At 37.8% G+C, this 12,241-nt stretch overlaps 1 protein-coding gene across 2 annotated transcripts in view; it reads left to right on the forward strand.

Annotated features, from left to right (window-relative positions):
- SREK1 (splicing regulatory glutamic acid and lysine rich protein 1) overlaps window positions 1–12,241 on the forward strand; it is a 56,392-nt gene that overhangs the window by 14,055 nt on the left and 30,096 nt on the right. For both annotated transcript variants that reach the window (XM_059062273.2, XM_067031052.1), the window contains one exon: window positions 115–230. In XM_059062273.2, coding sequence (XP_058918256.1) covers window positions 115–230 — 116 coding nt within the window. The remainder of the gene's footprint in view (window positions 1–114; window positions 231–12,241) is intronic.

Raw genomic sequence — 12,241 nt, forward strand, 5'->3', positions numbered from 1 at the left:
AGATAGATTCATTTATTATTATTATTTTTTAAGTGCAAGGGTAATTGTAAAATCATAGTATAAAGTATGTGTGGTGTTTCTGCTTTCTGTAATGTTTGGAACTTGCCTCTGCAGGTAAAATCCCAGAGGAAGCCAAAGCTCTCTCTCTATTGGCTCCTGCTCCAACCATGACAAGTCTGATGCCTGGTGCAGGCTTGCTTCCCATACCGACTCCAAATCCCTTAACTACAGTAAGTATGATACACCCTCTTCTAAAGGGAGTGATCATTTAACTGTGTAATTGGTTGAATAAAGAGCTTAGAAAGTTTTTTTTTTTTTTTAAGAGCTTAGAAAACTATTTCTATTTTAAGTATTTGTGTTTTTAAATGGAGAGGATTCGAAATGTCTGCTTTTTTCCCCATGTTACTGACTTGAACTGCCTTTTGGAATTGCTTATGAAGTAATTGGGGATTCATTTAAATTTGAGAACTGAAATATATTATTCATTAGGAAATCAGTTATTGAAATTCAGCATTTTAGATAGCATAGGGAATTGGACAATCTAGGTAACTATTTCCCAGTTCAGGAGGACTAAATCCATTTGAAAAATATGAAATAATTTACACCATTGGTATTGGGAAAAATATCTCAAGAGAATTTTTTGTCTGATACTAAGAAAATGTAACATGGTAAAAACATGGCAAAAATATTTTTCATTAGCAGAATTAAATAGTAATTTAATGCCTCATTTGTGATTTCCAAGTGGTGTCAAAAAAAGATTTGCTGTTACTGGGTTCTTGGTTTATATAAAAAGATTCTGGTCTTTTATTTTAAATAAGAGTCATTTTTCTTCAAAAATAAACCCAAGACAAATAACAGAACTCACATTAATGGAAAGCTGTGTTTTACTTTGTGGTACTGGGTTCTTAGGGAGTGAACCAGTAAACTTTATGATCATAGTTTATCCAAGTTATAAAAGTGGTTTTTGAAACTTGGAAGTGCAAAATTTTAGGATTTTCACACGGCACTGTTCTGCGGGAGACCTGTATTGTGATCCATGGGAGGAAAATACATTTTATTTTTTACTTATTTTTATTTTGTTTTAAAATCTTTATTGGCGTATAATTGCTTTACAATGTTGTGTTAGTTTCTGCTGTATAACAAAGTTGTGTTAGTTTCTGCTGAATCAGCTATACATATTCATATATCCCCATATCTCCTCCCTCTTGCGTGTCCCTCCCACCCTCCCTAGCCTACCCCTGTAGGTGGTCACAAAGCACGGAGCTGATCTCCCTGTGCTATGCGTCTGTTTCCCACTAGCTATCTGTTTTACATTTGGTAGTGTATATATGTCAATGCCACTCTCTCACTTTGTCGTAGCTTACCCTTCCCCTACCCCATGTCCTCAAGTCCATTATTTATGTCTGCGTCTTTATTCCTGACCTGCCCCTAGGTTCTACAGAACCATTTTTTTTTTTAGATTCCATGTATATGTGTTAGCATACAGTACTTGTTTTTCGGTTTCTGATTTACTTCACTCTGTGTGACAGACTCTAGGTCCATCCACCTCACTACAAATAACTCAATTTTGTTTCTTTTTACGGCTGAGTAATATTCCATTCTATATGTGTGCTGCATCTTCTTAATCCATTCATCTGTTGATGGACACTTAGGTTACTTCCATGTCCTTGCTACTATAAATAGTGCTGCAGTGAACATTGTGGTACATGACTCTTTCTGAATTATGGTTTTCTCAGGGTATATGTCCAGTAGTAGGATTGCTGGGTTGTATGGTAGTTCGGTTTTTAGTTTTGTAAGGAACCTCCATACTGTTCTCCACAGTGGCTGTATCAATTTACATTCCCACCAACAGTGCAAGAGGGATCCCTTTTCTCCACACCCTCTCCAGCATTTATTGTTTGTAGATTTTTTGACAATGGCCATTCTGACTGGTGTGGGGTGATACCTCATTGTAGTTTTGATTTGCATTTCTCTGATGATAAGTGATGTAGAGCATCCTTTCATGTGTTTGTTGGCAATCTGTATATCTTCTTTGGAGAAATGTCTGTTTAGGTCTTCTGCTCATTTTTGGTTTGGGTTGTTTGTCTTTTTGATATTGAGCTGCATGAGCTGCTTGTATATTTTGGAGATTAATCATTTGTCAGTTGCTTCGTTTGCAAATATTTTCTCCTATTCTGAGGGTTGTCTTGTCATCTTGTTTATGGTTTCCTTTGCTGTGCAAAAGCTTTTAAGTTTCATTAGGTCCCGTTTATTTTTGTTTTTATTTCCATTTCTCTAGGAGGTGTGTCAAAAAGGATCTTGCTGTGATTTATGTCATAATGTTCTGCCTATGTTTTCCTCTAAGAGTTTTATAGTGACTGGCCTTAAATTTAGGTGTTTAATCCATTTTGAGTTTATTTTTGTATATGGTGTTAGGGAGTGTTCTAATTTCATTCTTTTACATGTAGCTGTTCAGTTTTCCCAGCACCACTTATTGAAGAGCCTTTCTTTTCTTCATTGTATATTCTCACCTCCTTTATGAAAGATAAGGTGACCATATGTGTGTGGGTTTAGCTCTGCGCTCTCTGTCCTGTTCCGTTGATCTATATTTCTGTTTTTGTGCCAGTACCATACTGTCTTAATTACTGTAGCTTTGTAGTATAGCCTGGATTCCGGGAGCCTGATTCCTCCAGCTCCATTTTTCTTTTTTTTTTTTTTTTTTTTTGTATTTTATTTTATTTTATTTTTTTTTTAACATCTTTATTGGAGTATAATTGTTTTACAATAGTGTGTTAGTTTTCCCTCTACAACAAACTAAATCAGTTATACATACACACATGCTCCCACATCTCCTCCCTCTTGCATCACCCTCTCTCCCACCCTCCCTATCCCACCCCCCCAGGCGGTCACACAGCACAGAGGTGATCTCCCTGTGCTATGCAGCAGCTTCCCACCAGCTATCTAATTTACATTTGATAGTGTATATATGTCCCTGCCACTCCCCCACTTCGTCACAGCCCACCCCTCCCCCTCCCCATATCCTCAAGTCCATGCTCGAGTAAGTCTGTGTTTTATTCCCGTCCTACCACTAACCTCTTCATGACATTTTTTTCCCTTAGAGTCCATATATATGTGTTAGCATACGGTATTTGTTTTTCTCCTTCTGACTTACTTCACTCTGTATGACAGACTCCAGGTCCATCCACCTCATTATAAATAACTCAGTTTCATTTCTTTTTATGGCTGAGTAATATTCCATTGTATATATGTGCCACATCTTCTTTATCCATTCATCTGTTGATGGACACTTAGGTTGCTTCCATGTCCTGGCTATTGTAAATAGAGCTGCAATGAACATTTTGGTACATGAGTCTTTCTGAATTATAGTTTTCTCAGGGTATATTCCCAGTAGTGGGATTGCAGGGTCGTATGGTAGTTCTATTTGTAGTTTTTTAAGGAACCTCCATACTGTTCTCCATAGCGGCTGTATCAATTTACATTCCCACCAGCAGTGCAAGAGGGTTCCCTTTTCTCCACACCCTCTCCAGCATTTATTGTTTCTAGAGTTTTTGATGATGGCCAATCTGACCGGTGTGAGATGATATCTCATTGTAGTTTTGATTTGCATTTCTCTAATGATTAATGAGGTTGAGCATTCTTTCATGTGTTTGTTAGCAATCTGTATATCTTCTTTGGAGAAATGTCTATTTAGTTCTTCTGCCCATTTTTGGATTGGGTTGTTTGTTTTTTTTGTTATTGAGCTGCATGAGTTGCTTATAAATTTTGGAAATTAATCCTTTGTCAGTTGCTTCATTTGCAAATATTTTCTCCCATTCTGAGGGTTGTCTTTTGGTCTTGTTTATGGTATCCTTTGCTGTGCAAAAGCTTTTAAGTTTCATTAGGTCCCATTTGTTTATTTGTGTTTTTATTTCCATTTCTCTAGGAGATGGGTCAAAAAGGATCTTGCTGTGATTTATGTCGTATAGTGTTCTGCCTATGTTTTCCTCTAAGAGTTTGATAGTGTCTGGCCTTACATTTAGGTCTTTAACCCATTTTGAGTTTATTTTTGTGTGTGGTGTTAGGGAGTGTTCTAATTTCATACTTTTACATGTAGCTGTCCAGTTTTCCCAGCACCACTTATTGAAGAGGCTGTCTTTTCTCCACTGTATATCCTTCCCTCCTTTATCAAAGATAAGGTGACCATATGTGTGTGGGTTTATCTCTGGGCTCTCTATCCTGTTCCATTGATCTATATTTCTGTTTTTGTGCCAGTACCATACTGTCTTGATTACTGTAGCTTTGTAGTATAGCCTGGATTCCGGGAGCCCGATTCCTCCAGCTCCATTTTTCATTCTCAAGATTGCTTTGGCTATTCGGGGTCTATTGTGTTGCCATACAAATTGTGAAATTTTTTGTTCTAGTTCTGTAAAAAATGCCAGTGGTAGTTTGATGGGGATTGCGTTGAATCTGTAGATTGCTTTGGGTAGTATAGTCATTTTCACAATGTTGATTCTTCCAATCCAAGAACATGGTATGTCTCTCCAGCTGTTTGTATCATCTTTAATTTCTTTCATCAGTGTCTTATAGTTTTCTGCATACAGGTCTTTTGTCTCCTTAGGTAGGTTTATTCCTAGATATTTTATTCTTTTTATTGCAATGGTAAATGGGAGTGTTTCCTTAATTTCTCTTTCAGATTTTTCATCATTAGTGTGTAGGAATGCAAGAGATTTCTGTGCATTAGTTTTTTATCCTGCTACTTGACCAAATTCATTGATTAGCTCTAGTAGTTTTCTGGTAGCATCTTTAGGATTCTTTATGTATAGTATCACGTCATCTGCAAACAGTGACAGTTTTACGTCTTTTCCAATTTGTATTCCTTTTATTTCTTTTTCTTCCCTGATTGCTGTAGCTATAACTTCCAAAATTATGTTGAATAATAGTGGTTAGAGTGGGCATCCTTGTCTTTTTCCTGATCTTAGTGGAAATGGTTTCAGTTTCTCACCATTGAGAGCGATGTTGGCTGTGGGTTTATTATACATGGCCTTTATTATATTGAGGTAAGTTCCCTCTATGCCTACTTTCTGGAGGGTTTTTATCCTAAATGGGTGTTGAAGTATGTTGAAAGCTTTTTCTGCACCTATTGAGATGATCATATGGTTTTTATCCTTCAATTCGTTTTTATGGTTTATCACATTGATTGATTTGTGTATATTGAAGAATCCTTGCATTCCTTGGATAATTCCCACTTGATCATGGTGTATGATCCTTTTAATGTGCTGTTGGATTCCATTTGCTAGTATTTTGTTGAGGATTTTTGCAACTATGTTCATCAGTGATATTGGCGTGTATTTTTCTTTTTTTTGTGACATCTTAGTCTGGTTTTGGTATCAGGGTCATGGTGGCCTCGTAGAATGAGTTTGGGAGTGTTCTTTCCTCTCCTATTTTTGGAAGAGTTTGAGAAGGATAGTTGTTGGCACATCTCTCAATATTTGATAGAATTCGCCTGTGAAGCCATCTGGTCCTGGGTTTTTGTTTGTTGGAAGATTGTTTTTCTTTTTTCTTTCTTTTTTTTTTTTTTGCGGTACACAGGCCTCTCACTGTTGTGGCCTCTCCCGCTGCAGAGCACAAGCTCCGGACGTGCTGGCTCAATGGACATGGCTCACAGGCCTAGCTGCTCCACAGCATGTGGGATCTTCCTGGACCTGGGCACAAACCCGTGTCCCCTGCATCGGCAGGCGAACTCTCAACCACTGCGCCACCAGGGAAGCCCTTTTGGAAGATTTTTAATCACAGTTTCAATTTCAGTGCTTGTAATTGGTCTGTTTATATTTTCTATTTCTTCCTGGTTCAGTCTTGGAAGGTTGTGTTTTTCTAAGAATATGTCCATTTTTTCAAGGTTGTCCGTTTTATTGGCATATAGCTGCTTGTAGTAATCTCTCATGATCCTTTGTATTTCTGCAGTGTCAGTTGTTATTTCTCCTTTTTCATTTTTAATTCTGTTGATTTGAGTCTTCTCCCTTTTTTTCTTCATAAGTCTTGCTAATGGGTTATCAATTTTGTTTATCTTCTCAAAGAACCAGCTTTTAGTTTTATTGATTTTTGCTATTGTTTCTTTCATTTCTTTTTCATTTATTTCTGATCTGATCTTTATGATTTCTTTCCTTCTGCTAACTTTGGGGTTTTTTTCTGTTCTTCTTTCTCTAATTGCTTTACGTGTAAGGTTAAGTTGTTTATTTGAGATTTTTCTTGTTTCTTGAGGTAGGATTGTATTGCTATAAACTTCCCTCTTAGAACTGCTTTTGCTGTATCCCATAGGTTTTGGGCTGTCATGTTTTCATTGTCATTTGTTTCTAGGTTTTTTGTTTTGCTTTGTTTTGTTTTTTTGCGGTACAAGGGCCTCTCACTGTTGTCGCCTCTCCTGCTGCGGAGCACAGGCTCCAGGTGCGCAGGCTCAGTGGCTGTGCCTCACAGGCCTAGCCACTCTGCGGTATGTGGGATCTTCCCGGACTGGGGCACGAGCCCGTGTCCCCTCCATCGGCAGGCAGACTCTCAACCACTGCGCCACCAGGGAAGCCCATGTTTCTAGGTTTTAAAAAATTTCCTCTTTGATTTCTTCAGTGGTCTCTTGGTTATTTAGTAGTGTATTGTTTAGACTCCATGTGTTTGCAGTTTTTACAGTTTTTTTTTTCCTGTAATTGATATCTAGTCTCATAGCGTTGTGGTTGGAAAAGATGCTTGATACGATTTCAATTTCCTTAAATTTACCAAGACTTGATTTGTGATCCAAGATATGGTCTATCCTGCAGAGTGTTCCATGAGCATTTGAGAAGAAAGTGTATTCTGTTGTTTTTGGATGGAATGTCCTATAAATATCAATTAAGTCCATCTTGTTTAATGTATCATTTAAAGCTTGTGTTTCCTTAATTATTTTCATTTTGGGTGATCTGTCCATTGGTGAAAGTGGGGTGTTGAAGTCCCCTACTATGATTGTGTTACTGTCGATTTCCCCTTTTATGGCGGTTAGCATTTGCCTTATGTATTGAGGTGCTCCTGTGTTGGGTGCATAAGTACTTACAATTGTTATATCATCTTGGATTGATCCCTTGATCATTATGTAGTGTCCTTCTTTGTCTCTTGTAATAGTCTTTATTTTAAAGTCTATTTTGTCTGATATGAGAATTGCTACTCCAGCTTTCTTTTGATTTCCATTTGCATGGAATATCTTTTTCCGTCCCCTCACTTTCAGTCTGTATGTGTTCCTAGGTCTGAAGTGGGTCTCTTGTAGACAGCATATATACGGGTCTTGTTTTTGTACCCATTCAGCCAGTCTGTGTCTTTTGGTTGGGGCATTTAATCCATTTTACATTCAAGGTAATTACCAATATGTATGTTACTGTTACCATTTTCTTAATTGTTTTGGGTTTTTTATTTTGGGGCTTTTCCTTCTCTTGTGTTTCCTGCCTAAAGAAGTTCCTTTAGCATTTGTTGTAAAGGTGATTTGGTGGTGCTGAATTCTCTTAGCTTTTGCTTGTCTGTAAAGGTTTTAATTTCTCCATCGAATCTGAATGAGATCCTTGCTGGGTAGAGTAATCTTGGTTGTAGGTTTTTCCCTTTCATCACTTTAAATATGTCCTGCCACCTCCTTCTGGCTAGCAGAGTTTCTGCTGAAAGATCAGCTGTTAACCTTATGGGGATTCCTTTGTATGTTAATTGTTGATTTTCCCTTGCTACTTTTAATATTTAATATTTTTAGTATTTAATTTTTGATAGTTTGATTAATATGCGTCTTGACGTTTTTCTCCTTGGGTTTTCCTGTATGGGACTCTCTGCGCTTCCTCGACTTGATTGACTCTTTCCTTTCCCATATTAGGGAAGTTTTTGACTATAATCTCTTCAGATATTTTCTCAGTCCCTTTCTTTTTCTCTTCTTCTTCTCAGACCCCTATAATTCGAATGTTGGTGTGTTTAATGTTGTCCCAGAGGTCTCTGAGACTGTCCTCGATTCTTTTCATTCTTTTTTCTTTATTCTGCTGTGCAGTAGTTATTTCCACTATTTTATCCTCCAGGTCACTTATCTGTTCTTCTGCCTCAATTATTCTGCTGTTGATCCCTTCTAGAGAATTTTTAATTTCACTTATTGTGTTGTTCATCCTTGTTTGTTTGTTCTTGGCTCTTTTTAAACGTTTCTTATATTTTCTCTATTCTATTTCCAAGATTTTGGATCATCTTTACTATCATTTCTCTGAATTCTTTTTCAGGTAGATTGCCTATTTCCTCTTTATTTGCTTGGTCTGGTGGGTTTTTACCTTGCTCCTTCATTTGCTCTGTATTTCTCTGTCTTCTCATTTTGCTTAACTTACTGTGTTTGGGGTCTCCTTTTTGCAGGCTGCAGGTTTGTAGTTCCTGTTGTTTTTGGTGTCTGCCCCCAATGGATAAGGTTGGTTCAGTGGGTTGTGTAGGCTTCCTGGTGGAGGGTAGTGGTGCCTGTGTTCTGGAGGATAAGGCTGGATCTTGTCTTTCTGGTGGGCATGTCCACGTCTGGTGGTATGTTTTGGGGTGTCTGTGAACTTATGATTTTAGTCAGCCTCTCTGCTAATGCTTGGGGTTGTGTTCCTGTCTTGCTAGTTGTTTTGCATAGGATGCCGAGAACTGGAGTTTGCTGGCAGTTGAGTGGAGCTGGGTCTTAGCGTTGAGACAGAGATCTCTGGGAGAGCTCTTGTTGATTGATGTTACACAGGGCCGGGAGGTGAAAGTGGTCCAGTGTCCTGAGCTCGGCTCTCTCATCTCAGAGGCTCAGGCCTGATACCTGGCCAGAGCACCAAGACCCTGTCAGCCACATGACCTGGTATGTGTGGAGTCTCTTGTCTTTTGGGAAGTGTGAGGTCTTCTGCCAGTGCTTAGTAGGTGTTCTCTAGGAGTTGTTCCACATGTAAATTTATTTTTGATGTATTTGTGGGTAGGAAGATGATCTCCAGAGCTTACTCCTCTGCCATCTGGAAGGTTCTGATCTTTTAATGATTTTTAATTTAACATCTGATCATTTGAATTGGGCTTTCTAAAAATTTTATTTTGGGTATGTTTTGGTATATTTTAAGATTAATTCCTGGATCATCATCTTTTTTTCGCCCTCCTCAGGAAATATTGTCTTGCTATCTTGAAAATTTTTAGGTTTTATTTATCAAGAATAGAAAGTTTTTATTATTTAATTTGTTGCTGTGAGGGGAAATGATTCCTTTTGATTCAGCTGTAGATACGTATTTTTATAAAACTTAATTCATGAAGAATAATTTTAAGTAGAAAACAGGGGAAAGGTGGCCTGTGATTTGGCTCCTAGCTACCTCTCTGACCTTTTTTATCGTACTTGTTTTCCTGGCTCCCCTCTATTTCAGTCTTATTGGCTTTGTTGATTTTTGGATAAGCCAAAGATATTTCTGTCTTAGGGCTGTTGTACTTATTTATCCTCTGCCTAGAACATTTCTTTTCCAGACATTAAAAAGGCTTACTCTTTCATAAGAGTGAAACCTTTCATGAGGTTTCTCTCTATTTAAAAATCACATCTCCAGGGAGGCCAAGGTTTCTTTGTCAGAAGGCAAAAGTTTTATATCGGGAGTCAGGTCACCTTTACCTCCTCAAAGACTGAAAGGGCAACTTAAGTATTTAGGTCCTTTAGACCAGGGCTAGAAAATAGGCTAATCTAACGAAGGGTAGTTGTATTGTTACAGTGCAGCCACATCCAGTAGAACTTTGTGCTATGATGGAGATGTCTGTATTTCTACTATCTAGTATAGAAGCCACTAGCAACATGTGGCTCTTTGTGGTACGTGGGCCTCTCACTGTTGTGGCCTCTCCCATTGCGGAGCAGAGGCTCCAGACACACAGGCTCAGCGGCCATGGCTCATGGGCCCAGCCGCTCCGTGGCATGCGGGATCCTCCCGGACCAGGGCACGAACCCATGTCCCCTGCATCGGCAGTTGGACTCTCAACCACTGTGACACCAGGGAAGCCCAACATGTGGCTCTTGAGCACTTGAAATGTGGCTAGTGTTATTGAGGCACTGAATTTTAATTAAAATTCAAATAACCATATGTGATTGGTGATTACCATGTTAAATGACACAAGTGTCGAAGAATGGTATAGTGCAAAGAAGAGAGAGAGAGAGACAGGAAAAGTTTCTAAAAACAGGACTGAATGATCTTTAAATTTGAGAAACAAAGGAGTTGGATTAGATGATTTGGAAAGGCCCATTAGAGATCTATAATTGTAGGCCCATTAGAGATCTATAATTGTATGTCCCAGTGGAGAAATTTGTAGGTCAAAGGGATTGACAGCTGGGAATACCTGGAAAGGCCTGTTTTAAATCCATGCAAAACTGACAAATAATAAGACTCATATTTGCAATTTATCTTAATTGTATATAATAATTCTCTTGCATAGTAGAAAAAAAAATTAAGTTATGACCCTTAATCATCTGTGAATGTTAGACTATCAAAGATGAAAAAGGAGTGTGATTAGATGCAACATGCGGAGAGAGGCTAAATCATTCACCTGTTTTGAACTAAGATATTTTCTGCAACATCATGATAACTTGAAATGGCGACAGCAAAAAATATAAGATCTGTTAGTAGCAAGATACCACAGATTGTAATAAATACTATGAAGGAAAACAAAAACCAGAGTGGTGTAGTAGAGAGTAAATGAGGCTCTGCATAAGGTGAGGGAAAGCCTCCTGGAGAGGGTGATTGACCTGGCGGATGAAGGATTCAGCCCCCAGAAGCTAGGGGAAGAGCTTTCTAGGGCAGAAGGAATGCCAAGTGAGAAACTCTAAAGTGAGAAAAACTTGTGTTCCAGGTGCAGAATGGTTGTGAAGGCAGGGGGGCGGGGTGGGGGGCGGCAGGGTAGTAGGTGTTTTGAGATTGGAGGGATAGATAGGGCACTGATGATGTAGGGCTGTTTAGGCCATAGAAGGAAGTTTGAATTTTATTCTAAAGGGTTTTAAGCGGGGGTAAAACTTGATTTGACATGTTTTGAAAAGTTTACACATGGGTTGCTGTGATAAGCATAAGTGATACTCATTTCATAAACTAGTATTTTCACCTTTAGGAAGTGTTGTTACTTAACATTTGTTAAATTTTAGTAGTTTTGCAACAATATAACAATATATATAGTCAGTTAACTTATTTGACTTAAATTGTACAAGCGGAAATGAAAGTTACAGGTTTTTTTTTCCTTGAAAAGTCTTGTGAATTCTGCAAAATTTTTCATTTTCACATTCTGAGATCTATCTTTTCAAGTTTAAATTCACATTAAAAATGTGTTTCTTAATGCTCGTACTAAAAACTGATTTTAGTAATGTTATGAAAGTTAATTCAAAAGTTTTAATTAATCTTTTTCCTACTGTAATATAAGTAAGGGTTTAATATTTTAGGTTTCTTTTCTTAGGTAAACTTTGTCCCTGTTTTAATTTTAGTCTGTGCCTGGTGGTACCCTGGTTTTACCACTTGTTAGCTGAGTATCTTTGGGAAAATTATTTTCTGTAAGACTTTGTCTTTATCTGTGAAATTGGTATAATAGTAATATCTATCTCTTAGGGCTGTTCTGAGAATTGAGTTAATAACCTAGCAAAAATTAGGAATTCACAGTGTTGGTGAATGCCTGAGGTACAGTTGATTCTCATTATTTGTGAATTCTGTATTTGTGAATTCACGTACTAGCTAAAATTTATTTGAAATCTCAAAATCAGTACTTGTGGTGCTTTTGTGGTTATTCATCAACACAAATAGAATGATGAAAAAATTGAGTTGCTTGATATGTTCATTCCCAGATGAGTTCAAACAGAGCAACACTCTGCCTTCTTATTTCAGCTCTAATGGTGTAAATAAGTTTTTTGTGTGTGGTGTGTCGAGTGTCATGTGTTTTGCATTTTTGTGCTTTATGTTGGTGGTTTTGCTTTTTAAATTGGCCCCCAACATAGTGCTAAAGTTCTTTCTAGTGTTCCTAAGTGTTGGAAGCCTGTGATGTACTTTACAGAGAAAATTCTTATGTAAGATAAGGTTCATTCAGGCATGAGTTGATCATGCTGCTGGTCATGAGTTTAATGTTAATGAATCAATAATATATACTAACTAAGGTATTTTTAAACAGAAGCACACATAAAACAAGGTCATATATTTATCTCTTGATGAAAGTGTTATGACCAAAGGCTCATAGGAACCTAGCCCTGTGTTTTTTCCCTAGGAGCAGCGATTTCAGTATTTAATAATTC

This window comes from Kogia breviceps, chromosome 4 (genome assembly GCF_026419965.1).
Source record: "Kogia breviceps isolate mKogBre1 chromosome 4, mKogBre1 haplotype 1, whole genome shotgun sequence".
Taxonomy (NCBI): Eukaryota; Metazoa; Chordata; class Mammalia; order Artiodactyla; family Physeteridae; genus Kogia; species Kogia breviceps.